This window comes from Vigna unguiculata, chromosome 2 (assembly GCF_037176805.1).
Source record: "Vigna unguiculata cultivar grain cowpea cultivar isolate G323 ecotype 2 chromosome 2, ASM3717680v1, whole genome shotgun sequence".
In the NCBI taxonomy this organism is placed as follows: Eukaryota; Viridiplantae; Streptophyta; class Magnoliopsida; order Fabales; family Fabaceae; genus Vigna; species Vigna unguiculata.
In genome coordinates, this window is record NC_140793.1 from 29,896,009 (window position 1) to 29,924,000 (window position 27,992).

The window sequence follows — 27,992 nt, forward strand, 5'->3', positions numbered from 1 at the left end:
TGTCTGTCTGACATAATTTAGTTTGATTCTGATTTGTTATTGAAGACATTTATTGGTCTGTTGTCTAATTTTGTAGCGAAGGAGGATGTCAGTAAATATTTCAAAATTATAGATCCTTAGCTGATGCAAAAGAAACAAGGTTTACTGTTTGGTCATTTTTTTTCAGGCTTATCATGGAAGTTGTGCAATGCTTTTTCACAAGCTCTTACAACAAAAGAAGTTCGTTTGAAAACAAAAGTTTTAATAAAATTATGCCAACTATTCATATGTTTATATGTTTATTTATTATTACGTTATTATTAAACTAATTTTATTTATAATTATTACCTTTTCTTTGTTTTCTTTGTGCATTCAATATGTTTATATTTATTTACTTAAGCTAATTAAATTATTTATTTTGCATTTATGTAAAATATGACATTAATTATATTGGTTATGTTTGGGTAGTATGAATGAAATTGAATTTTAAAAATTTATATTTATGCTTATGTTTTTCTTTGTTAATTTATGTCTTCATGTTTTGTTATTTATTTATTGTGTATTTAATCAAATAATTAATTTGTATTTATGTTTCATGTTGTTATAGTTATAGTTTCAATACGTTGTTATCTCTAGTCTTTAAGAATAACCTGATTTTTTTAAAGATTAATTTCTACAACTATTTTTTCGGACGACTAATTTTTGTATGATTTTTTCTTCGAACAAATAAGACAATAATTATATCATATTAAGTAACTAATATATTTTCCTATTGAATACTAAAATATATTTACTGTTAATTATATTTTAGCATATTTTTTAATATATATATATATATATATATATATATATATAATTTTTAAAAGTACATAAATAAAAAACTTCATAAAAATTCAATTCGTGAATTTTTTATAATCCTCAAACTTCCATGAAATTTATATATCAGCGAATATTTAAGAAAAAATATATTTTATGAATTTTTTAAATAAAATTATAATAAATATAATATATAATAAATTTTAATTTTAATTTTAATCAAAATTTAACTTAATAAAATATAAATTTAATTTTAATTTTAATTTTTTATAAATAACAAGAATATATACGTGTACAATAATATGATATCACACCTAACTCATTTGTAAATAAATATTAAAATATTTAATACTAATAAATATTCGTAAATATTAATTATTTACCACAAATTTTATCCGCAAATAATTATACATTCATATCATTCCTAATTGTGAATTATTTATTTGCGATGTAATCGTGAAAATTCTTCGCATAAAACAAATCTCCCTCCACTCTCTAATATGTGACGCCCAATACAAATAAATTAAAAAAGAAAAAGAACAACATCAATGATAGTTGTTCAATGTTTATTGAAGATGTGAGAGGAATTTGTAATTACATTGAACATAAAGGTGCCAGCGTTTCTACAAACAACCTTATCTGTCTGTATAACAAAAGTTACTTGAAGGAGTAAAAGTGAAGCAACACGAGGAGAGCTACCAATAATAAATTTAGTAAACTATATCAATTATAAAACGTGTTTCCTTTTTGCATATGCAAACGTCCACACAACATTGTGGTTGAATTTATTTCCTCATCTTAAATACATCGAATTTTGTTATTTTCTAATAAAATTACAGATTCCAACAATCACATGAACCATTAATCAGTAATATTTTCAGTATTTGCTTCAAATTCATTCCGATTTAAAAATATTTTATTTAGAAATACCGATGTAAAAGAAATTCGTATTTGTACGTATTTATGGATAAAATTCAAAACAGATAAAAAATAATATTGAAAATAGATATCTACGAGAATGTGAATAATTTTTATATTCGCTTATTAACAAAATGGGTACGAGTACTATAGCACCCGTATCTGTAAATATCTTTATCCACTAAATTTTAATCTAAATTAAAAAAATATTAAAACATTACCAATACAGAATAAATATTAATTCGACGAATAAATATATAAAAACTACCGCCTATATAGGGATGTCAACGAGGTGAGTAGGGTACGGGTAGTAGCTCTCCCGTACCCACTGGCGGAACTTAATAGAGACATAGGGGAGCCACGGCTCCCCCAAAATTTTTGAAAATTATTATTTTTTATATTTATTTATTTATTAAAATTAAATTTATATTGTTTATAAATTTATGTTATGAAAAATTATAATAAAAGATAAAATAAAAAGTTTAATGAAGATATTGATTTATAAAAGACATTAGGATTTTTTTTTTCTGACTATAAGAACTTTTCATCATGTAAATTATCATGAAAGTGTGTGAGGAAAAATAAATACAAAAGAGATAAACAGAGGTTGGAGAATACATAGTTTGAGATTGAAGTATACATTCTCGGATGATCTCTCACATATCAAGGTTAGTATCTTATTATAATTTATATATGTTAAATTTATTATTCTTTTTAGGATGTTTCTTCCAAATTAGTATAAACCCTAATTATGATTTTAAGATTTTTTTTTATGAAATTTGTATGAACCTTAATTATAATTTTTCCCAAAATTATTATAACCCTTAATTATGAAATTTAGGGATTTTATGTTTTCTGCTGCCTATGGTAAATTTTTTAAAAGTTTTGAATTTATACGGTGTTGCTTATTTAATTAAATTTGTATGGGTTTTGTTATGTTTTGCATTGTGATAATTGTGATTTGTGAATATAAATTTTATCTTTTTCTCTAAATAGGTGGGAAGTGATAAATTTATATTAGAAAGAATATGACAAAGAGTAAAAGAATTGATTATTTTTTGGAGAGAGAAAGGTTTGTGATAAAGATGAAAAAAGTAATGCATCGACATTAACTAAACTCATGATTTGGTATGATATAATAACGAAGGATAGTGATTTTTTTTTTTAATTCTACTATAATGTGTGCTTGTTTTAAGTAGAGAAAATGAAAAGAAAAAATAAAAGTTTTTTTTCTAATTAAAAAAAAAAATTAGATCTAACAAATTTAATTTGGCGCCCCTAAAATTTTTGTCCAAGTTCCGCCACTGCCCGTACCCTACCCGCTGGATAAATATTTGTCCTGTACCCATACCCATATCCGTCGGGTATCCGTTATGCGGGTACCCGTCTATTTTTTTCATATCCGCGGGTATTCACGGATATCCGCGGGTATTTACAAAAATATTTTAAAAAATAAATATTTAACCATAATTAGTGCTTAGATCAACAAGTCCCTTTTCTCCTATTGATTCTTAAAAACAAACAAATGAAAAACCACTACCAATTTATATTGTAGTTTATTTTTGAATAAAATATTAAAGAAATTACTAACTTCATCAATGTCTACCTCTTGCAACATTGTATAAAGTTTCATGTTGTCCAATTTTAATCTAGAAGAGCCTTAAAACATAAGAAGTTCAGTACAAATTTCTAACAATCACTTAATTAAAATATCTAAGTAAAAGTGTTAATTTCATTACCTTTCATGTTGGTCCATAACTGATGGGGAAAACAACAACAAACAATATACCAGAGAATGCAGCGGATATAATTTCCCCTAACTTGCAAGAATCTATGAGGAGCAATAATCAAAGAGCAGCAATAATAAATCAACAAAAGCACAAATAAAGGCACCAAGATTTTTAACGTGAAAAACCCCTCAAATCAAGGGTAAAAACCACGAGTCGTCCAGACCAAAGAAATAGCTTCACTATGATCAACAAGAGTACAAAAGAGTCTTAATCAATAGCACAAATTAGTGCCAACACCCAACCAAATAACAAAGCAACAAAGCTTTCAAATAGAGAAGAACAAGAGAGGAAAACCTCTACAAATCACTGCTGCAGTGCGAAATTAATATCTCCCAACTCAGACCTCGTATCAAAGATCCGACCGGTCAGAATGAAGAGCAATGAGTTCCGAACCTGCTGTAAAAATTTCAGCCCGATCCAAGGGTGAACGAATCCGCAGCGCCGAATTTACTGCGACAGCTCTATGAAAAACGTGAACAAAATTTTCCCTCTACCTCTCCCTCTATGTGTTAGGGCTTTCAGTGTATTCTCACTCTATTGTTCTGCCTCTCTCTTTATTTTATAGCCTCCTCTCCACTAGGTTTAAGTGAGACATGGGCTTCTCAAATTTTGGGCCTTTTCTCCACATAGGAAGGGAGCCCAATACCCAACAATAACTAATCTTAGAGACATATCAATACCTCCACAGTATATGCAAGTAATTTACTCATTTGTGGGATAAGAATCTGACTACCATTATTGGATGAAGACTCATAATGTTGTTTACTAATATATATAAGGTAAAGTTTAGCGGGTACGGGTATCCACGGATACGGATACTATGATACCCGTACCCGCCCCATTAACATGCGGGTATCAAAAATACCCATACCCGCGAGTAACGGGTATCCATTTTTAATATCCATGTCCTACTCGTTGCAAGTTTTATCCGCGGATATTCGTGGGTACAAAATTTTTTGCCATCCCTGCGCCTATAGTTTATCTTTACATCATCGTTGACATCCTAACGAAAATCCTAAATTATTTACTAGCACATGTATGTAATTGGGATTACAAATATCCGAAAAAAAGGAAAGATGCTACCCGCATGTTTCCCCAATTTCTGCAATTGCCTTAAAAGCACTGAATAAAGACAGTGACCTCACCTAAGACAGAAATAAAAAAAAGAACAGTTACCTATTAAACAAAGTATTAACATTGATGAATTTAATAGATGAAATATAAAAAAGAAGAAGATTTTTTCCCACAATAAATGTATTTTAAATATGTATATATAAATAGCCATCATTACAGTGAACACATGTTAGAGTATACATCTCTTGTTTCTTCAGCCTTGTGATCTCCACAGGAACAGAGAACAGTTAACAGGAACAGTAAAATGGAAGAGAGCAATATTCCAGTGATTGATATGGAGAAAATTGATTGTGAGGAAGAGGAGTGCAAGAAGCTAAGAGAGGCATGTGAAAGATGGGGTTGTTTCAGGATCATCAACCACTCTATTCCTGCAACCCTAATGGCTGAGATGAAGAAGGTGAATGAAGCTCTGCTTGATCTTCCCATGGAGATCAAGAAACGCAACACAGAAGTCATTGCAGGCAGTGGTTACATGGCACCAAGTGCTGTCAACCCTTTCTATGAGGCCCTTAGTCTCTATGATTTGGGTTCTTCACAAGCTATGCACAATTTCTGCTCTCAACTCCATGCCTCTTCCCAACAGAGGTTACTTTTCTTTCACTTCTCCTTTCTTTTCTTTATCATTCACTGCTTTAGATTTGATTGGCAATATTTTGAATTCACCATGTAGTCATGAAAACAATTAATGGTCTTATGATGTATCTTAATAAATTCTATAATTGTAGCTGTCATAAATATTGAATTAATGAAACTCCATTCAACAAATTCTTAAAAACTAGACTTTAAAAGGCTCTCACAGTCTTATCTATAATGAATGACGTAATAAATTCAACGAACAATAAATTTTTGGTAGAATAAACTCAAATTTGTGTCATAAACTTTAAATCTAACTCAATCTTACGAGATTCGTCGACAAGATGAAATTTACATCTTCAAAATTCCACTACATTTTGTTTTCTTTGGTAGGGACATTTTCACATTGGCAGTATTGATTTTGACAGGGAAATCGTGAAGAGATATGGGGAAGCAATTCATGGTTTGGCAGTGAAGATAGGAGAAAAGATGGCTGAATCATTAGGAGTAGTGGTTGATGATTTCAAAGACTGGCCATGCCAGTTCAGAATCAACAAATACAACTTCACCCCTGAAGCAGTAGGGTCCAGTGGAGTTCAGATACACACAGATTCAGGCTTCTTAACCATTCTTCAAGATGATGAAAATGTTGGTGGCCTCGAAGTGTTCAACGCTTCTGCTTCATTTGTGGCAGTCCCTCCTTTCCCTGGGACGCTCTTAGTCAATCTTGGAGACATTGCTCGTGTAAGTTAATAACATCAACCGAACAGAAACTAAAGTATGAGCCTTATTATGACAGTAGTCATGAACTTGAGCATGCATTGTATGCACATATATGCAGGTGTGGAGCAATGGAAGGTTTTGCAATTTGATACACCGTGTGCAATGCAAGGAAGCCAGCAAACGTTTTTCAATTGCTACATTTATGTTGGCACCAAGGAATAGGAATGTTGAGGCCCCAGAGGAACTGCTGGATCATGATCATCCTCGTTTATATCGACCTTTTATTTATGAAGATTATAGGAAGCTCCGAGTTAGCAACAAGATGCACACTGGTGAAGCCTTGGAGTTGTTACGCTTGGCCTAGTCATAGGAACTATGATTTGTTTGAAGACAACATGGTTTAGAAATTGAGAAAATTGTCAAAATTTATCTGATAAAATAATATTACTATGTATCTGTTTGTCAGCCGTGGAAAATGCTCATATTTAAAGAAAGTTATTCCTAATAACTCAATATAATTTTTGAGGAGTCTGTGATTATTTGTTTCAAACCTTGTTCTTTATTTTAAGCTGAAATTTAACGTGATGTGAGAGTTTTAACAATTTTACTCTGATAGGAGATGGAATATAAATAGTTATTTTTTTTTTAATTAGTTGCAATGATATCCACTTTTATTTATGTGTCATTTTGCTATCCGATTTTAAAAAGGTATCAATCGAATCCTAATTTTTGAAAAAAAAATGATTGTTTGACTACTAAATTTTGACAACTTTTTCTTACAACCTTATGTGTCATTTTCTAAGCAGTTTTTCCTTTTTTTATTTTCTCATTCTCAATATTCTAAAATTACTTAAGAGATGTCACCTCATGTTGTAAGAGAAAATTATCAAAATTTAGTAGTCAACATATCATTGTCCTTTTGAAGAAGTGGTTCAATCAGATCCATTTAATAAAAAAATTATTAAGGTTATTAACTTTATTCATGACTTTTACCACTAAATTTTAATATAAATATCAATCATTAATTTTGTAAATCATTTTAAATATCAATACAGTTAACAGTGTTAACAATTTCTTTCTGAAAGTGACTCAATTCAAACATCTTTTCAAAAGTTGGAACTTAATTGATACTTTTTTAAAAACGAGTACCAAACTGACACATATGTATGAAAGTTGGTACCATCGGACTAATTAAGTGCGTGTTTGGTTATGCGTCAAATTGATGTAGAATTGATTTTCTGACGCAAAATCAGTATGTGTTTGATTTCTAAAATCAATTAAAGGGTAAAAAATTTATATTGATTAAGAAGCAACTAATTCTTACTTCTGCATCAAAAAATTTTAACTGGAATCAATCCTCCGACGAACGCTCAACTAAACACACACTAAAGCCATTCTTCTTGAGGTAGATGTGATTAGAAAAAGGGAAAGTAGAGAAAGAGAAATAAAACTGTGATTAGAAAAGGGAGAGGAGAGAAAGAGAAATAAAACTTTGATGACAAGGTTTGGTAGGAAAGTAGCATAAAAAAACGACGATGTTTTTATTTTGACAAACAAGGTTTTCTATGTTGACGTTGTTGTGTAATTTAAATAAGAAATTGATGTAGATATTGGAAGACAGAAGGGATTATTTTTCAAGTTTGTGTGAAGAGTGAAAAAAGGAATATTTCTCTTTTAGCATGCTAATCATAGAGGAGGGATAGGCTGTGGTTGGAATTTGAGGTAATTATATGAAGATCTCATTAATCTAGTATAATCTAAATATATTATTTTAAAATTTATATTTGACTATTTATATTAAAATTTTAAATAAAGAAAATAATATGTATAATTTTAATGATGATTATTATAATAGATTATGATTATATATAACTTACTATTAAATTTTAACCAAATAATATTATATTAAAAATAAAATATAAAACCTAAAATATGTTTACAAATTTATATATATATATATATATATATATATATATATATATATATATATATTAAAATATAACTTCAAATTTAATCAAGTATTAATAAAATTTTAAATCGTTATCTGAATCCAACCAAATTTATTTATTTTATTTATCTTATTTGTATATCTGATCGAATCCGATTATATACTCTAATTTCGTTTGAATTTCTTCATGATTGATTAGATACGGATATTTTGTTCGGCCTAGTTGGAATTTCAAAATTTGTTTCATCTTATACATCGATAACGTATACACATGGCTTTCGTTATTTGAAATTAATTTTGCTACCATACTCTTTTGTCAAATTGCACCAAACTGTGCACAACACAATACATCATTGTGACTAGGTAGATTAGCCAGAAGCCCAAAATAATTGTACTAGGATTCATCAAATACCAAGTTTTGAATTCATCATGTAAGAATAAATGTCTATATTTATGGGATTTTTTCCCAAAATAAATCCATTTAATTTTTTTTACACAAATAAATTTATTTCCACTTTAATTTCTAAATTATACTTCTTTACTATTTACATTGAGAATTCGGAAGAGTGTCCACTTCCTTTCTTTTCTCATATATGTTTAGATGAAAAGAATGTTTAGAAGATTTTTTTTTAATACATGTTTATTGTGATTTTCACTTCAATTGTCATATATTTATTTTCATCTATCTTATATTTCTCTTTTATAATAGACATCTAGAAAGAATAAAGGAAAAGACAAACACGGGACTGAAATTACCTTCACAGTAGCCTGCAATTAATAGCAAACAATGCATATGCACATATGGCCCAGAAAGAAAGCAAAAAGATAGTGACATCTAAATAACATAATAATTAGCATGAAAAATATGAAATATAAGAAGAAGAAAAGTAGTACAAAAAAGCTTAACTAAAAATATCTATATAAAGATGTGAATTTATTAGCTTGTTATATATATATATGTAGTGTGCAAGTGTTGTCCCTACCTGTAGAGATAGAAGAAGAGATGGAGGAGAAGTTCCCAGTAGTGATTGATATGGAGAAGCTTTGTGAGGAAGGGGAGTTAAAGAAGCTAAGAGAAGCATGTGAAAGATGGGGTTCTTTCAGGATCATTAACCACTCTGTTCCTGCAACCCTAATGGCTGACATGAAGAACGTGGTTCAAGCTCTGCACCACCTTCCTCTCGAGGCCAAGAAACGCAACACAGAAGCCATTGGTGGTGGTGGTTACGTCGGACCAACTCCACTCAGCCCCTTATACGAGGCCATAGGAATCTATGACATATCTTCATCACAATCTATGAACAATTTCTGTTCTCAGCTTCATGTCTCACCTCAACAAAGGTTTGGTTAATTTCTTCATCTCTCTCTTTCTTGGAATTATTTAGTACCTAATTTCTGTTTGAGAGTCTTGTAAAGTATGAAGTATTGTTGATAATATGTTGCTCCTCCTAGGCAAATAATGGAGGCATATGGGCAAGCTACTCAAGGTGTGGCAGTAAAAATAGGACAAAAGATGGCTGAATCTCTTGGCGTAGTTGAAGGTGCTGATTTCGAGGACTGGCTCTACGAGTTTAGATTTAACAAATATAACTTCACGCCAGAAACAGTAGGGTCACCTGGAGTTCGAATACACACAGATTCAGGCTTCCTAAATGTTCTTAAAGATGATGAAAATGTTGGTGGTCTTGAAGTGATGGACTCTTCTTCCTCCTTTGTGCCAATCCCTCCTTTCCCTGGGACTTTTCTTATCAATCTTGGAGACATTGCTCGTGTAAGTATACACAAATCAGCAATTAAACTCTGAACCTTCACTTGCACAAAAGAAAATTTTTGTTGTATATTGCAAAAATTGTTGGAAATAATTGTATGCATATATGCAGGTGTGGAGCAATGGAAGGTTTTGCAATTTGACACATCGAGTGCAATGCAAGGAAGGGAACAAACGTTTTTCAATTGCTACGTTAATGGTAGCACCCAAGAACAGGAATGTTGAGGCCCCAGAGGAATTGGTGAACCATGATCACCCCCGTTTGTATCAACCTTTTGTTTATGAAGATTATAGGAATCTCAGAGTTAGTAAGAATATTCCCAAGGAAGCCCTAGAACTGTTCCGATTGGCCTAGTCATTGGAATTTGGAACTAGGATTAAGGAAATAAAAAGAGTCGTGATTTAAATATCAAAATGATAAATATTTCCATTGAATAAAGTGGAAAACAAAAAACTTAATTCCATGATATGTATTCAGTAGACCAACTGATACGTGGTGTTTATGAATATTGATTCTTGACTTTGTGTGAATGTTGTTGTACAATAATAATTTGGTGAGTTTTTGCTTATGTTTAGCAGTACGTGAGGTTTAAGTATCAGAATGAAAAAGAAAAGAACATACAGAATATGTATTATTTCACCAAAATTTACAAACCCTGATTTCATTCCTTTCCATTCAAAATTAGAAATTACAAGAGAATCTATACTTGATCACTGAAAAATCAAATCAAATCAAGATTAAAGAAAGGAAAAGTCTGAGGAAATTTTGCTTCCTTCAGGAGGAAAAGCTAACTAAGTGGAAGGGCTGACCAACATACAGATCACGAAAAAACAAGGTAAAAAGGATGTCTTCAAGGAGTGGATGGAATTGGAATGCATGCATATATGGTGTTTTAGACAAGAGAGCCACTATCTGAGAAATCAACATGAGTAGAATGTGTGGTACTGTTCATGGGTGTGTACTCGGTTGTTGTGGTTTGTGTGAGGTCACTTGCAAGGCTTGATAGATCCATGGCTGGCCACACAAAAGCTGGTTTGAAAGGTGGAACATGAGGCACAGGCACTGAACCAGATATGATCTGAACAATTGTTTGCATCTTTGGTCTTTCACTGGCAATGGGGTGAGAGCATGCTAGTCCTAGTTTCAGAACCCTCTCTGCCTCTTCAGCCACACAACCATTCCCAAGTCTTGGATCCACTGCATCAAGTATCCTTTGCTCACGATGCAGGTGCCATACCCAATCCACCAAGCACTCATACCCCTCGTTCTTGGTCCATGGCCTTTGCCCACACACCACCTCAAGGACCACTGCTCCAAACCCATAAACATCAGATTCTCTTGTGGCCCTCCCAGTGTGGAAGCACTCAGGTGCAATGTACCCCATGGTGCCATGCACTCCTTCCAACTCTGCATACGATGTTTTATCATTCTCCAATGCACGAGCCAACCCAAAGTCACCTAAACGAGCATTGAACTCTGAGTCCAGCATGATGTTGCTGGCCTTAAGGTCTCTGTGAACCACTTTCTGATCATACTCGTTGTGCAGGTAGTTCAATGCAGAAGCCACCCCTGCTATGATCTTGTACCTCAAAGGCCAACTTAGTGGTGTAGTGTTGCTCCCTGCCTCACAGAAAATGTGGTTGTCCAAGCTTCCATTAGGCATGTAATCGTACACCAACAGCAACACCCCATTTCTGTGACACCACCCTGCATTTTTTTTACATTAAATTTAGAGTCAGATGCTTATACAGAACATTACATGAATTATAAAAAGACGACAAGACAGAGTCTTGTTTGATTTATGTTACGTTAGTTGGCAATGCTTGTAAGAAAAGGTAAACGATTTGGATAATGACTTGCGCTGTTATCTTAGTATAAAAGAATTTAGGCCGGCTGGGTGGTTAATTTTTTATGACTTCCGCTTGAGTTATATAAGATAGTAAATTTCAGTTGACCTTGGAATAAGATTAGGTTTGTTACAGAAGAAATGAAAATTAAGGGGGCACTTTTGGGTAGGGTGAAGAAACCTTCAATGAATCATGATCTTTGGATGGGACCAAAGGACAGAGAAAGAACATCACTCAACTCAGAGCTGTTAATGTTGACTAGGGACAGAAGGTATAACAATTAAGGTCGCTATCGAAAATAAAAGGAATGACCCGAACCATATTTAACACTACAACAAAAATACCCTCAAGTAGAGGAAACTTTTCGAGTGGTGTTCTTGGGCTTTTTTGCAAGCACGTTGAATGCATGAATGCACAACGATGGAGTGAATTAGGTTGGGACGCCAACAACTGTCACCATAGCTGGTCAACGTTGTCAGCGAAGACGTGTCAGACAGAATGTTAGCAATTATTGCTTTGCTCCTACCATGATGATCTGGACAGAACCACTGTCGGATCTAGATCCTAAATCCTAATGGTAATAACTGGAATTTATGTTCATGGAAGTGATAATTGAATCAATCTAAAGAAACTATAATAACGAAAAAATAATTAAACTAACTGACCCAGTAAGCGAACAAGGTTTTTGTGACGAAGGCGATTGATGATGGTGAGTTCAGACAAGAAATCATCGGTGCTTTTCATCTTATCTCTGGAGAACATTTTGACGGCTACTTCCAACTTCTCCTTCGGAAGTATTCCTCTGTACACGACGCCGTATCCACCTTGTCCAAGCTTGTGCTTCTCATCGAAATTATTAGTGGCTTTCTTCAATTCTTGATACCTAAACTCTCTGGGAGTTCCGGGTAAACTCTTGAGAGTTCCCAGAATCTGAGTCTCACTTTCTCTCTGTTTTCTCCTCAACCAATAAACCCACCCTACGACACCCGCTAGAAGAAGAACCACCACAGGCACTCCAACACCCAACCCAATCTTCAACGCATTTCCGATACCATTTTTTTGGGGAAAAACTTCAATAGAAATGTTCCACCTCAGCACGCAGTTCAGTTCAACGTTGTCACCGGTCGAAGCAGAGAACCCAAAATAAGAAACCCTGTTCACCACTTGTTTCAGATCGAGAGCTGAACTCAGAACCGGCTTAGCCGGTTTCGGCACTATGGGCGCATCCTTATCAGGCTGCACCGCGATGTACACGTCGATCACCTTCCGGCCACCGTCATACTCCACCCACAGAACGTGGAAGCGCGTGACGTTGGGCACGATCTCGAACCCCAAGGGAGTGAGAGACACAGTGACGTTGGACCTCACGCCGTTAATGTCCAGGCCGAGGTGGTTGTCGTCGGGGTCGAAGTCCTGCTTCACGGTGTCAAGTTCGACGGCAAGGATTTGGTTGGTGCGGTTGCCGTCGTTGGAGACGTTGGTGAGGCCGAGAAACTGGCCGTAGCTGTTAAGAGGGGGGCCGGAGGCAGAAGGCGCGATTAGGAAGGTGATGCCCTCGCCGGGAGTTTCGTTTTTGGGACGGTACACGTTTATCAGAAAGGAAGTGTTGAAAGAGACGAGATTTCCGTCGAGGCTATCTCGGTCGTTCCAGAGAGTGAAGGGGGTGCCGTAGAAGATTCTGCCGGAGCGGTTGGTCAGGGACACGTTGCCGGTGCTGTCTGGTGTTACTTGGAGAGCTTCAAGGTTGATGGCGGCGCTGGGCAACACCTGGAACGTGTTGAAGTAGGATTGGTTGAAGGGACCGAAAACGTGAGCTTCTGTTTTGAGAATCTGGGCCTGGGAAGTCGGCGGCGGGAACAGGAAGAGGATGGTGGTGATGACGGCGATGGCGGCGGAGTAACCACCCATGTTGTTGCATTGGAGGGGAATCATGAAGAGATGTGTTTGTTTGTTAAATTTGGTTTAAGTAATGTTTTTTTCTCTGCTGGAGGAAACTGAGGCTGGAATCGTGACGTTGTGCTTTACAAGTTTTGAATGGCTCTTAGCTTTGTTTTCCATGAAGTTTCTTACTTCAACTACGTGTTTTTTGTTTCTACGCTGAAACATTATAATATTCACAAATGATACTCGGTAAATACATATATAAATAATAGAAATACACTGTTTGTTGTATGTAAATATTTAAATAAAATTTATTATTAAATCAATTAGCTGAGAAATTAAAAGTAAGTGTTTAGATTTTTCATGACAGATTTGATAAACACAATCTAAACTAGTGCCACCCTGTGTTTCTCTTTAACTCTTCTTTTCTCTTCTCTTTTGAACAAAAATTGCTTTATCGTCAAAAAGAGGCATCTGATTTGAAACAACGTTTGATTTAATTAATATATCGTATTATTGTATTTGCATTGCACGTGGTCTTTGTCCTTTCAGCATGTGGTCTAACCTAATACAGTTCGCAATTCGTGATAAGCTTTTAGAATTAATTTCATTTTATTATTGCCTGTGGCGCAACTTGCTCATAATTTAATCTTTAATGGACCGTTCACACTTTAATACGTTTATTTATATTTATCTAATCTTTTGCTTTTGTTTTTATTTCGCTTTTGAACAAAACTACATATATTTTTTAATGAAATCAGGTTGTCTATTCACGCTTTTATTTTTAAACAGATTTCACCATTTAAGGGATTTTAAACAAAAAAAAAAGTGAAATAGTTAAAAAAAAGTATTTGTTGTATATAAGTATAATAAGGTGTTGGATTCTATTTCCGAATTTCATACTCTTAACGATGATTTCTTGGATTAATTATCTCATTGGTCCAATGCGATGACGCGTCACAGGGCACAATTGGCAATGGCTTGGCCATTAATAGAGAATATTTAATTAGTATAATAAATGGAGGACTTCAACGAATTTTAAAGCTATACTTAGTATTAATTAAATTTTACAGCACGTAAATTTTTAAATAAAAATAAACTATGTAGTTGTTATTGCAGTACTCAGACTCCGAAATTTTAGGAAATATATTATTACCACTTGATTTTGAGATTTTTTTTAAGATGCTTTTGTAACTAGATATTCCTTAATGTTGTAAAGTCTCCAATCATTTATTCTTAATTTTTATTCAAGAATTTAAAAATCTATAAATATACATTCATATTAGAGGAGAGTATTTAATGAAGTCTTTTGTTCAATCATCTCATTATTATTATTTTTTTTTAAGTTTTACAAAATTTTGTAAGTAAATCTCTTCTCGATCAATTATTGAATTTATGAACTTGACTTTTTGAAGCATCATCCTATCCTTTTCCAGCTAAAGAGCTTCCTTCTCATTTTGGTACAAATATTTGGTACCAACCATAAGATTTGGTTAAGACTATTCTGAAACCACAATTTTTATGGTAAGGAGAACAATTGCATCGACACTATCATTATATCTTGAAATGGCTCTTGCAATTGTCATCGCCATCAAAACTCACATTGAAAAACGAAGAAAACCTCCAAAAATGTGTTATTCAGAATGCAGGATAAGTTTTTACTTGTGTCTGTTTCTCTTTTTATACGACTAAATTTGATAAAATAAATCTCAATAAAACACCATATCACCTCTCTAAAGATGAGAAAGAAAGTTCATGTTTTATCTCTACCTTTTAAGTTTTAACTAAAATATTTTTTCCCATAATTTTAAGAAATTTATGACACTAATCTAAAATTGTAAAGTATAAAAATACAATAATATATATATATATATATCTTTTGAAATTGAAGAAAATAGTTATGATTATATAACTAAATATTATCTCAATTAAATAATAGTTATACAATATTTTTTTAATAGTTATAAAATATTATCTTTACTAGTTATAAAATAATAAATGTTATATAATAGTCATTTTCAATAAAGATGGTAGTTGTAAAGGCTTAGAAAAATTAGATTGATAATACTTTTAAAATAGTGATACTCGATTATTTTAATATTAAAAAGTTAAAGTATAAATACAAATTTTGTAAATGTGTTTCATTGTTTAGAAACACATCATCTCTCTAAAAATCTTTTCTAGAGCTTTCTCGCTTCTCTCTAGGTTTTCTCATCCTTTGTTCATCTGTTTGAATATTGGAGACCGTTAAGGTGATTCTTGTGACGGGCTCTTCACTTCTGTCTAATCAATTCCTTTAATAAAATAAGTTGATGTTCTGCTCTTTTTTCCTGATCAGTTGTTCTTCCTTGTGCATGTGAGTTGATCTAGTTTGCATGTGGGGTTTAAATTACCTTTTCAAAACTCTGTCGATCAGTGGTCCTTATGGTATGTCCTAATCGTGTTTGTGTTTTTTCTAGGAATATGTTATACATCCTGCTAGCTTTAAGGGAGTTTAGTACTCCCTGAGTTGTCTCACATGTAAAAGAGACAAATTATAGTATTTCTTTTTGACTTGTAGTAGCTTTGAAATTTTAAATTTGTATGATTACACTGTGTTTTGCATGCATGTTTAAGTTGTGGAATGATATCTGATATGTGGAATTGAGATTATGTTTAATTTTTTTTACCTTGAAAGTTGTTTAGGTTTGGTGTTCAATGGAGAGGTAACAATATGGATGTTTGTGGTGTAATTGAAATTGGTATGTTTTTTAGTATCTTGGATAACTATTGGATTGTACTAGATTGGCATAATTATGCAAAATTAGGTTATGCATACTCGTTGGTCGAGACTCGTTGGGCGAACTCAAAGTCAGAAAATCACTGGCTTGGTGGTCGCTGAGCGAGAATATACTCATTGGACGAACTCAAAGTCAGAGCCTTTGTCTTGATGGTTACTGGTCAAGAATATACTCGTTGGGTGACTCCAAAGTTAGAGAGTTTATTAACTTAGTGGTCGTTTGACAACTTTGGAAAGAATTTATCTTTGTGAGCTCCAGTAATTTACTCGTTGGGCGAGCCATCTGGTCACTGGGCGAGTGGACTTATAGGCGTTGCTCATTAAACGAATGGATTATTTCATTGAGCGAATACATCATAGTATAGTAGTCATTTCTTGTGTTCATTTTGGTGTATTTATACAAATCTTGATTATTGCTTAAGAAATGGTTTATGTGTGAAGGTTATTTGAGAATGGCCGATACTAATCCAAAGCAGATTAGTAGTGATTTGAAGTAGTGTATGCATTGATATATGAATTCAGTTTTGGAAGTTATCTTGAAGCTTTAATAACCATTCAATTTTCAAGTAGATAACGATGGAGTATGTTGTGAGAGGAGTGGAAGGTCCTAGTTTAGGAATTTTACCTTGACCAAAGATGTTAACGGACTAACCTTATGTGTGGTAGAAATGGCGGACCTTTATGTAATGATAGGGGGCCACGACTCCCCCTCCATTTTTTGTCTTATAGACACACACATACACATATAATTTCTTTTTAATTTTAATGTATTTTATTTTCAAAACTTTTATGTATTTATCTTGTATTTTAATATGTTTTTAGTCTTGAAGTTTTAATATAAAATTAGAATTCGTCTATGTCCAAAATTTTAATATATTTTTGTCCCAAAATTTAAAAAATGAATGGATATAATCCTTTTAACCTAATTACGTAAATTTTTTTGAAGTGTCAAATGTTTTTCATGTTATCATTTGAATTCTTTATAGTGTCTAACATATTTAAGCTTTAATATATGCTAGAAAATGCGATTGACACATCAAAAACTTTAATACATTTTTGTCCCTAAATTTAAAATATGAATTGATATAATCATTTTAACTTAATTACGTTAATTTTTTTTTTAAGTTTTTTAAAGTGTCAAATGTGTTTCATGCTATCATTTGAATTGTTTATATTGTCTAACACGTCTCAACTTTAATATCTGCTAGGAAAACGTTCGATACATAAATTTTTTTAATACAATAGTTAAAAGGATTATATTCATTCATTTATAAAGTTTGTGGATTAAAATGTATTAAAATTTTAGACGGTGACAAATTTCAATTTGGACGTCAAGGTTTAGAGATTAAAAATATACTTAATCCTTTATTTTGCCACTCCCTAAATTTTGTCTCAAGATCTACCACACCCATAAGCAATGACTCTGCAGAGCAATAGAGACCACCATAAGTGCACAACTTGCTAAAATCCGATATCAATGCATGTATATGGATAATTAAGTTATATATAAGTTTTTGTATGTAATAGGATAATATTCATTAATGATTGGTATAATTGACTAAGTATGATTGATAATTGTATTCTTTTGGACAAATAAAACTTTATTGCATATTAATTTACTCTTTCTCTATGATGTTGTTTTGTCTTCTCTTCTTTGTTTGCAGATCATGTGAGCATATAAGTATGTAGCAGTTGGACCAATAAGGAGGAGGGTGATGCATTGATATAACTTGCATTTGAGAATCTTTAGGAAATAATTCTTTTGAAAAAATCTAGTTTCTTCAGTTTAGTCATGTGATAATTTGTATTATGTATACCTTATATAGGTGACTCTAATATGATAGTTACATGCTAGTATTCGTATGCTTATTGATTATCATTTATATTATGTTTTGTTTGATAATTTTATGCTATTAAATGAGATGTTATTGTAGTTACATTAAGAGATAAATGTTTCAAAAAGAAAGTTGTGTAATACTTATCTTCAAAATTACAGATAATATTGATTATTTTTATTTTGTATATTTGTATCTTTCACTTAAATTTCAATTAGTTCGGTGAAACAGATAAGGAGGGTTGATAGAGATGATTTAAGATGTGTTTTTAGCAACTTTAGAGCATATTAGATACAATAATAGAATGCATTATTATTTGATTAGTTCTTATTATAGTGCACATCTTTATTGACAAATGTGAAGTGAAGAAAGGAAATAACTCTTCTCTCATTCAGAACACCATTTACACATAGTCCTATATAGTTATGGAAAACAAATTAGAGTATTCTTTCAATAAATGACATGTTATTGGCCAATTATGCAATTTGTATAGAGGTTATTTTCAAAATGGGTTAAATAATTTAATATTAGATTTTCAAATCAAAATATTATGTAATCAATGTTGGATCGAGCGTTTACCCCAACGACAAAAGTTATAGTTATTATTCATGCCACAACTACTTTTTCTTAAGAGCATATCAGTCCAAGCGGCCATGATTCTATTGTGAGTCGATTCACTTGATCTTTGCAACGATACGATTAATGTCACATGCAACAATATAGATTTTGGCCTAGTGGTAAATGCTCTATCCAACAATCTTAAATAAATTAAGAATAAATATACTTTTAATTTTTTTTTAATATTAAATGAAAATTCATGAAAAAATGTTATATATTGTTTATTTTATTATGAAAAAATAATTTAACATAAAGTACTTTAGTTGATGAAGATACAACACTAACTCAAACTTTTAATCTATAACCATATATAAAGAGGATTCCCTCTTTTGTGTCCACATTTCATAATGTCGATTCTACCCTTTACAATATAATTATTTATTAAACTTTTTAAAATTAACGGTTCTTTTTACCTATTTTCTATAAAACTGTTTATCTTTTTTTTTCTTTTTTTATTCATCAACATCAATAATTAATTTCACTATTCATTTCACTTTATATTTAATAAATATAAATTTATTTTATATATTAACTTGATAACATTACACTATTATCACCTACTAACATATTATATTCATATTTAAAAAATGTGCGCGCCTGTACAGTAGTATTTAATAATAAAAATAAATAACTATTTTCCAAAAAAAATTAGATATATTTTACTTATTTACTTATTTGTAACACCTTAATTTTTATTGTTTCCACTTTTTTCTTTTAAAAGAGTGACTTATTCCAAAATATATAACAAAAATACAATTAAAAAAGTTTACTTTCTTTAAGGAACGTGTGAAGTGACTGTAACTGCTCCGTAACGGTTTATTTTAATATTTTACTGTATATTTTATCTTCATTAATATCAATAGAAGATTGTTTTTGGGAACGGATCGATATGTATATTTTATTCTTATCAATAGAAGATTGTTTTTAATATTTTACTGTATATTTTTTAAATAACGGTTTATTTTAACTTATAAAAGATAAATATAAATATAAATATATATATATATATATATATATATATATATATCTTAAATTTAAATATAAAAGAACAAATAAAATAACTACTTTTATATTATTCCGTGCCAAAAAATACCAGTAAAGCACAGAAAAAAGCATAAGGATATCCTCTGGGTGACCAACCATGTCTCCAACATTCATTCCTCTGCATTTCAAACCCTAATTGGGTTTGTCTCTTAAACTTTGAAGATCTCGTTTCCATCGTCTTCGTTCCCAAATCAATATTTATAAGAGAACACCTTACTCAATCACCCTTCCAAGGTTTGTCTTTCTGTTTCCCTCTATCTCCCGTCCTCTGTAATCGCCCCCAATTTTTGTTTGTGGTATTCTTTTAATCAGGATTGGATCTCGTATGTGGGCTCTGAGAGAAGGGATTTTGATTTTTTTAATCCAATTATTTATTTATTTTCTTCATACTGGGTACTTGTACATTCACTAGGCGCAATTTTTTTTTTTTATGAATTGGACGAGTTGCAAAAAGTCTGGTCATGGAGAAACAACTAATAAACATGCATTTTTTGTTTGTTTCATTCCAATTCATTAAACTTTATGCGTGTTGAGAGACATTTGACTGGAAAAGTCAGTAATTTCTTATATTATAACTGAGTTTTGTTTTGATGTACAATTGATTTTTTAGTATCTTACACTGTTGATGAATCTATTTCTGAGTTTTATTTTGATGTAGAATTGATTTTTTAGTATTTTACACTGTTGATTAATCTATTTCGCTTTAAATCATTCTTTTTGTTCTTATTCTCCATGAATTATGGTTTTTACTTTTAATTTTTATTCCACAGTGATTTTGAGCGATAAATGCAAGATCCAAGAATTCCTTTGTCAGAAGAGATCATGAATAATAAACCAAGGAAGAAGAAAAACACAACCCAGAAGACTTTATTTCAGTTGAAAGGGAATGATGTCAAGGAAGATGGGCAGACATCTCTGTCTTTAAAATCGACACAGAAGGGTTCCAAGAGACCACTGATAACTGAAGTTTCTCCAACTTTTCAGAGACAAGAAGGTTCTAATTCAGATTCATTGCCTGACTCCTCTGCAGCTGGAAATGAGTATCGTGCGTTGAGGCGGAAGTATTTACTACTTGAAGATGAGAGCTTTGCATTGGGGGAAGAATTAAAAGAGGTTGAAGATGAAGTAAAATCCCTTGAAGAGGAAAAAATTGCTTTGCTGGATCAGCTTGTTGTGATGGAAGGTCTTGTTGATCCATCTATGCAGTCTTAGGTGTATGCTACTGTGTAATGCTAAGTAAAAATTGTTGGCTCCTTTTGTCTAGCTCTAGAATTTCGATGGATAATTATCATATTATAAAGTTTATTTCAAAATCTTATTGTCTAACTGGCAGTAGAATACTCTAATAATTTTATCTTTAATCATAGTGAATTGTTTATATATTTCTGGTTTTCTGTATATGAGATTGTTTGTATATTTCTGGTTCACTGCATATACTGGAATGAAATCCTATGGTTTCTTCTTATGAATTATGAAATGCTTTTAAATTGTCTATGAAAAATAAATGTCTCAATAGACATGCACTACCATTCATGTGAATATGCATATTCTATCACATCATTATTATTTTATTTTTAATGAGTTAAAGTTTAATATTTATATCAATTTTAATTTTATGGTTTTTAGATAAAATTATGTGTTTTAAAATTTAAAATTTGAAAGAATACATCATATACCAACATGGTAGTAAGTCTTGTCTGACACAAATGCACTCCCACTTAGCTAAATTTAACTTTTTTCATGTCTACGTCACAGGATGCAATTGTATTCTATTATTAATAGCACCCAAATTTAAGTTTTGTTTTACATTTTATGTTTGTTTTCCTTCACTTGATACATGGGGAGGGTACAACTTGTAAATATCTATTAACACTCCACACATCAAAAACTATGAGCTAATTTGCCTTTAAAATAATAGTTTCATTTTGAATGTGTGATAAGTATTTAGAAATAAAATATAAGAAAAACGATCACACTTTCTCAGCATCCTATTTCAGTGGGATAAATCAATGGAATAAAAGAGGACCAGCAAACTTTTGCTTAGCCAGTGCTCTTAGAATCTCGTAGTAATGACAAATGATAACTCGACAAATAATGATAATGAATCTGAGAGAGTATGATCAGGGCCTTAAGATATCATCTATTCAATTGTGTGTTTATTATTGCTGGCTGCATCAAGCCTATAACTACAAGAAATGCTTAAAACTGATAATTTTGATTGCATTTGCATTTGACCAAGACTGGTAATGACTGTAAAGCTCCTAAGCTTATTATATACATAATTACAAGCACTGTTATCTAACCAACCCAAGACTTGGTGGTGCAACCCGGACAACTAAAGGACTTGTGACCTGTGATATTCTGTTTTTCCATAACAAGAAACCAAATGCATAGCCTTTTGAGGGAGCAGCCACTTTAAAATTTACACTGAACTTGATTTTCTGTCCTACACTTGTGAACACTAATCGATTTGGCACAACAGTAACATTAATTCCCGCAGGTGACAGTACTACAGATCTATATATACTTCTTGCTTTTCCAACATTAGTCACAACTCGGGTTACTGAAAAAGTGTCTTCTAGATTGGGGACTGCAATAGATGGATAATTGAGTTCTGATGGGGTTTTGAATGCCCTTTCACATGTGCTGTTGTCTCTTGTGACAAGGCGGAGTGATCTCTCATCATAACCAAGTGAACATAGGAATGCAACGAAATCATTTGAATGTGAATCATAGACAAGACCTGGATCCAAAACTCTGGTAGGATTCACAAAGCCTGACCCAAAATCAAATGCATTAGCCCTTCTTTTGTCAGGATCCGCTCTAATGTGTTGGTGGTGCTTATCCAGAATTGTTGCTGCATAATGAACTTAAATATTAGTTTAGTGTGGTTATGCTCAGTATCTATATTAAGGCATTAGGTGAAAAAAATTTATCTGATAAGAAGTTTAATTTTAGTGTTTGTTAAGAAAAGTGAAGAGAAAACACATGACAGATGTGAAAACCAGATAATACTACTGTAATACCAGTTGTCATGATCGCAGATTTTATAGCAGAAGGAGACCATGAAGGATGCACAGCTTTGACCAGAGTTGCAATTCCAGTTACATGAGGACAAGCCATAGAAGTTCCTGATAAAATATTGAACTTCATTCCAGCAGCAGTTGGAGACCATGCTGCAAGGATGTTCAATCCAGGAGCTGTAACATCCGGCTACAATACAGCAAGAAATCATTAAGGATTAAGTTAAAATACAAAGTCATTCAATGAATTAAGTGACAAATATATCATGCAATAGTAAAATGAATCGAACATCTTAAGTAAATGACATCCACTTTAGTTTTTTTTTAAAAGATGTCTGATTTAACTTTTCCAAAACTCAAAGTACTTAACTTGATTTTAACTTGAGAAAAAGTTTGATTCAGCTTGTGAAAAAATGTATCCAAATAAAACTAATATCACCTTCAAAATTTCTGGGGTTAATGCATTTGGACCTTTAGAAGAAAATGCTGCTACACGGGGCGCAGGCTGAACTCCTAGTACTGTCTTTGCTTTGGAAATCCTTGACACAGGCATGCTGTTTACCATTATACGATGCTGAGTTAGAGAAAAGAAGAATAGTAGTAGAATATGGAAAATTGTATGTTCTATTTCTATCAAATATAAAACTACAAACCGTGTGTTGTTGATATAAGATAGAATCAGTTCTCCAGTTTTCGTTCCAACAATGGCTGAAGGTATTACAAATGGGGTGGCAACACCTTGATTTGCCTCATCAATGAGTATCATCCCAACAGCACCTGCCTCTTTCACAATCCTACTCTTTTCCAACTTTGACTCCGATGAATATTCTGCATGTCGACACACAAGAACCTTCCCTGTGGCCTTGGTCTTATTTAGGGAACTATCCACACAGTAACTGCAGAAATGTAGAAAAGAGGACAATATTTAACTTAAAACCCATTCTTTACATTGAGATTATGCTTCTTCTCACTTTTGAGTACCTTGTGCTTCACCTGGATTGATAAGGAGTAAAGTACCCTGCAAAGGCTTCAGATGCATCCATCAATCTTGTAGAGGCATTCATTCCCAAGAGACTGAGACTCTCACCCTGTTTCCATAATACAGAACTAAATAAAGTCCATCAAGTGAACAAAATATACACCAAAACACAAAGTGATAAAGCTTTACCGTGATGTTAACACTATTTCCTAGTGTGATATCAGAGATAAAATCCCTATCTGTTGAGCTAGCACCAACTGTGATGATCCATGGTGCAAGGTTGGTTGCAGAACCAGGATTTCCTTCATTCCCCACTGATGCTACCACTAGCACTCCACGTTTAGCAGCATGGAATGACCCCACAGATACAGCATCACTGAAATAGTCACCTTGGGGGGCTTCAGGACCCAGAGACAAAGATATAATGTGAACACCATCTCTTATGGCATCATCAAAGGCTGCTAACAAGTCCACATCATAGCAACCTGAGTCCCAACACACTTTGTACACTGCAATCCTAGCCATAGGGGCACCTCCTCTTGCTCCTCCATTTGCTAGCCCCTTGTAATTCATGTTTGCTACGTAGCGTCCTGCGGCTGTAGAAGCTGTGTGGCTACCATGACCTGAGCTATCTCTTGCAGATCTGAAAGAGACTTTATTGTCTGACCCTTCTTCTGCTTCATGTCCACTCATATAGTATCTTGCTCCTATCACTTTCCTGAACCATAAATGATTAACCAATGAAGATCACACAGCTGGGAGCTCATGCCTACGAAGTCAAACTTAAAAAAGCATGAGGGTATGATTCAACCAGAAACCTGTTGCATGATGAAGCATTGAATGCTTCTCCCAATTGACAATAACCCTTCCATCCCCGAGGAACTGGGGGCATGTCGGTGTCTCTAAAGCTCGGGGATTCAGGCCAAATTCCTGTTGAATTGGGGCAAATGATTATGATTCTTTCACTCTATGAACAAAACAAGTTCTAAGAATTATTGAGTAAACCATTTTTCAGTGCAATATTTCATCTTTAAGCAATTGTATTCTGCATAAGCAGTGAAACAGGAAATGAATAAAGCATATTCAGGACCCACTTTAACTCTTCAGAGATGGTTTATTTAATTAAAGGAGTTTTCGTAAGCAAGAATGTGACTACCACAATGATGTCATGTGAAATCCATTATTTTCAATCACACTGTTCTATAGCTTCTATTCCTAAAAGAACTGGGGTTAAGTAACAATACATAGTTTCTGCCACTAAAGAAATAAAATAAAGTTTGCGAGTCCTTATGAAGCGGCTAATAAATATATTCACGGACTTTGAAGAAAAGGGGCATGTTATACGTGTGGGTGAAGAGAATGCCATGAAAATTATCGGAAAGGCTTCAGGTTACTGTAAGAGTACGACAACTCACCCGTATCGATGAAACCAATGATGACATTCTCCTGGTTTTTTGTGGAGTACCCATGTATCTCCATTGATTCGTTTCTCAAAAGTCCCATGAAGTCCCATGAATGAGTTGTATGCAGCTTTCTTTTAGAATTGGGAAAAACAGATACCACTCCTGGCATCTCTGGTTAAATTTGAACAGAAAAAAAAAATACAATATTCTATAAATATAAAAGTCTAAGGAGTGAACGAGCATTGTGGTATTTGTGTTATCTGCAAAGAAAAGGAGAAAAAAAATGGGGGGAATTTTACTAACTTGAAATTTGGTGAGCCTGTTCATTAGTCAACTTGGCTGCAAAACCTCTGAAACCATGTCTATAGCTATAAACATGAGAAGCTTTGGCCTGTTCAATACTGTTAAAGATAAAGGGGTAGAGAAAGGGAAAAAAAGGAAAAAACCCATATAAGAAATATGGAAAAAGGGATGAACTTTCCAAAAGAAAGATGACATAATTCTGAACTCTGACCTTCCACTGTGAACAGCTGCAAGCATTTGATGATTCTGCTTCAGAATATCATCTGGGTCTTCTCCAGTTTTGCTTCCCATGTACACCACATAAACCTGACAGTGCGCACAGCCATTCTAGATTCCATAATTTGCTCTCACCACACTCTAAACCAAAATACTTGAAATAAACCATACCTTGGCAGAGAAGCAAAAGCTAGATTTTGCAACAAACACTGCAAGAAACAGACAAAAAAAGGTACTTCTGCTTCTAGCATAACTGGAAGAAGACATTCTCTCAAGGCTAAAAGTACTATATTATTACCATAAAGTGATAGGCAAAAAGACGAAATGAGAACTATGAAGGCAAAGGGACACAGATAAAATGGATAACTACTTCAGAGTTATTAAATATATGAGAAAAGAAAACCCAGATGGAGTTAGATCAGAGGTGGAAATAGAATCATTGTTGCAGTTGTAGCATTGGTGTCTGTTACGTAATGTAGGTGTGTGTCATGTCATGTAAATACAATGAGATTGTTTATATATAACAGCAAAAATGAAAGGAGGAAGGAAATGACAACGTGGAGTGGTAGTGAATACAAGGTTCTTAGTGGTTGGCAAAGGTTGAGATGACAATGACAGAGAGAGAAAAAGGGACCGTGTTGCTTTTTGTACATGCCAAAGCAACCGCAAATCTCCCATATTTCTGTGAGACCGTTAAAAGCAACGTAATATGACACTCAACCTCAGTCTATGATGCCATTCACCCATACAGAAACATATAACATTGAAACAAAAAACTTAGTTAATGAATGCAATGTGTCTTTGTCTGATTGGCTCAACGCCAAGCATGTTGTAACCACCCTCATGTTTTCTTTTCACAATTCATTCATGATTTTCACAATTCATTCATGGTTGGCTAATCTTAATTTGTGAGTTGTTGCTGTTGCGGCTGAGTGGTGATTGCTGTGACTTCAATCAATAAGCTTGGTTAGTGTAAGCTTAATCCAAGACTTCTCCATTATAAATATTATAGATCAGAAAATAGAGGAACTAAAAATAGAATTTAACCTAATTATTCGTTTTTCTCCCAAGTTTAAAGTGATAGTTGTTGTATTAAATACTGTGGAAATGTTCTATCATCCGTCTTAACAAGTCTGAGTATGACTTTTCTTCTTTAAGGGATAGTTCAAGCTTCCATTAAAAAAAGTGATTGTAGTAACAATAATAAGTGATTTAACTATTATGCTGACGTGTATGAGAGAGTATTTATTAGTATTAGATTGCGTCATTAACTCGTTTAAAATGTTATCGATATTTTTGGAGGCTAGGGTTGGTGTTTGACTTTTGACTACAAGATATTTTAGGTTAAAAAAAGACTACAACAATATTTGTATATATATATATAAAAAAATTATCAACATATTAATATTTTAATTACTCACCATATTAATGTGTAAGAAAATTATAAATCTATTTTCCTTAGAAAAGTATAAATTTGTTTAGTTGATACAGTTTGGGCTTCAGTGCTGTGGCCCAAGTCTCTCTCAGATACTATTTTTTTTTTTTTTGTGAGAAAGAATTAACTAACATGACAAGTTTACATAGAGACATAACATTAATTACCAACTTCTGATCAGATTCTCTTACATTAGAAAACAAAAAAGTGCATTCATTAGAGAAAAATAGCACAATCATGGATGTTATTGAATCTTGGTACCAAAATTCGATGTCATAAAATTATCTGAACTAATTTTCATACAATTTCGGAAGAAAATAGGATCACAACAAATTGACTCATGAATAGGTTCATTATTTCAAACACAATTTGAGATCATCTTTGAAAAAGAAAAGCATGGCGTGTGGGTGTTCAATATCTTCTTCACGCAAGAAACTCTTAGAAGGCATAGGGATTGAGAATAATGTTACGATAGGTTCACCATTACGGAAAGCAAAATGGGCATATACACATTAAAAATTAATCTAAACTTTATAAATTAAATACTGATTATGTTATTTTTTTTTCTTCTCCTTTTTCTTCTACTTAATTTAATCATTTTCATCTTCTTTATCCATCATTCCACGTAATGTAGATTCCTCCTTATCAACCATATTATCATTAGTTCCAAGTCTTGAAGGAAACAGCAGAAAACATGAATGGATGTGAGAAAGTGATTGATTGAAAATTATAGAATTGATTGATCATGCATATGTGACATTTGGTAATATATATATTCACCCACCTGAGTGAACCCATGCACGATACATATAACATAAACTAGAAAAAAAAATGATAACCTTTAAATAAAATACTTTCATTTTACAATTTTTTATAATAATATAATGAATTAATTAGTCTTTTGGTACTAATTTAGTTAAAAAATTAATAAGTTTTTTTTTCTATAAAATCTCAAAAATTGATTCAATTAATCATTTTC

General features: G+C 32.6%; 5 protein-coding genes across 6 annotated transcripts; 3 read left to right on the top strand and 2 right to left on the bottom strand.

The window, feature by feature from the left end:
• The first annotated feature begins 4,805 nt into the window (after window positions 1–4,805).
• On the top strand, window positions 4,806–6,483 carry LOC114171345 (2-oxoglutarate-dependent dioxygenase DAO-like). Its single transcript, XM_028056442.2, has 3 exons — window positions 4,806–5,222; window positions 5,639–5,954; window positions 6,052–6,483. The coding sequence occupies exons 1-3, from the start codon at window positions 4,882–4,884 to the stop codon at window positions 6,295–6,297; spliced, it is 903 nt and encodes a 300-aa protein (XP_027912243.2). The 5' UTR covers window positions 4,806–4,881; the 3' UTR covers window positions 6,298–6,483.
• Window positions 6,484–8,835: 2,352 nt separating this feature from the next.
• LOC114174145 (2-oxoglutarate-dependent dioxygenase DAO-like) lies at window positions 8,836–10,218 on the top strand. The gene is made up of 3 exons (XM_028058916.2): window positions 8,836–9,222; window positions 9,334–9,652; window positions 9,762–10,218. Exons 1-3 carry the CDS (start codon window positions 8,885–8,887, stop codon window positions 10,002–10,004), a joined length of 900 nt encoding a protein of 299 aa, XP_027914717.1. The 5' UTR covers window positions 8,836–8,884; the 3' UTR covers window positions 10,005–10,218.
• A 77-nt stretch (window positions 10,219–10,295) lies between these two features.
• On the bottom strand, window positions 10,296–13,579 carry LOC114174144 (putative L-type lectin-domain containing receptor kinase S.5). Its single transcript, XM_028058915.2, has 2 exons — window positions 12,163–13,579; window positions 10,296–11,357 (listed from the first exon to the last, which is right to left on the bottom strand). Exons 1-2 carry the CDS (start codon window positions 13,427–13,429, stop codon window positions 10,543–10,545), a joined length of 2,082 nt encoding a protein of 693 aa, XP_027914716.1. The 5' UTR covers window positions 13,430–13,579; the 3' UTR covers window positions 10,296–10,542.
• A 6,101-nt stretch (window positions 13,580–19,680) lies between these two features.
• Window positions 19,681–21,036, top strand: LOC114173533 (uncharacterized). The gene is made up of 2 exons (XM_028057999.2): window positions 19,681–19,888; window positions 20,425–21,036. Exon 2 carries the CDS (start codon window positions 20,441–20,443, stop codon window positions 20,864–20,866), a length of 426 nt encoding a protein of 141 aa, XP_027913800.1. The 5' UTR covers window positions 19,681–19,888; window positions 20,425–20,440; the 3' UTR covers window positions 20,867–21,036.
• A 754-nt stretch (window positions 21,037–21,790) lies between these two features.
• LOC114173532 (subtilisin-like serine-protease S) lies at window positions 21,791–26,071 on the bottom strand. Of its 2 annotated transcripts, none has more exons than XM_028057997.2 (11): window positions 25,750–26,071; window positions 25,574–25,668; window positions 25,363–25,460; window positions 25,072–25,230; window positions 24,475–24,586; window positions 23,846–24,374; window positions 23,671–23,765; window positions 23,331–23,573; window positions 23,117–23,231; window positions 22,681–22,867; window positions 21,791–22,511 (listed from the first exon to the last, which is right to left on the bottom strand). In XM_028057997.2, the coding sequence occupies exons 1-11, from the start codon at window positions 25,843–25,845 to the stop codon at window positions 21,949–21,951; spliced, it is 2,292 nt and encodes a 763-aa protein (XP_027913798.2). In that variant the 5' UTR covers window positions 25,846–26,071; the 3' UTR covers window positions 21,791–21,948. The 2 variants fall into 2 exon arrangements, with proteins under 2 accessions (XP_027913798.2, XP_085523804.1); XM_085667678.1 differs by having other exon boundaries at window positions 25,734–26,071.
• Between the last annotated feature and the right edge of the window lie 1,921 nt (window positions 26,072–27,992).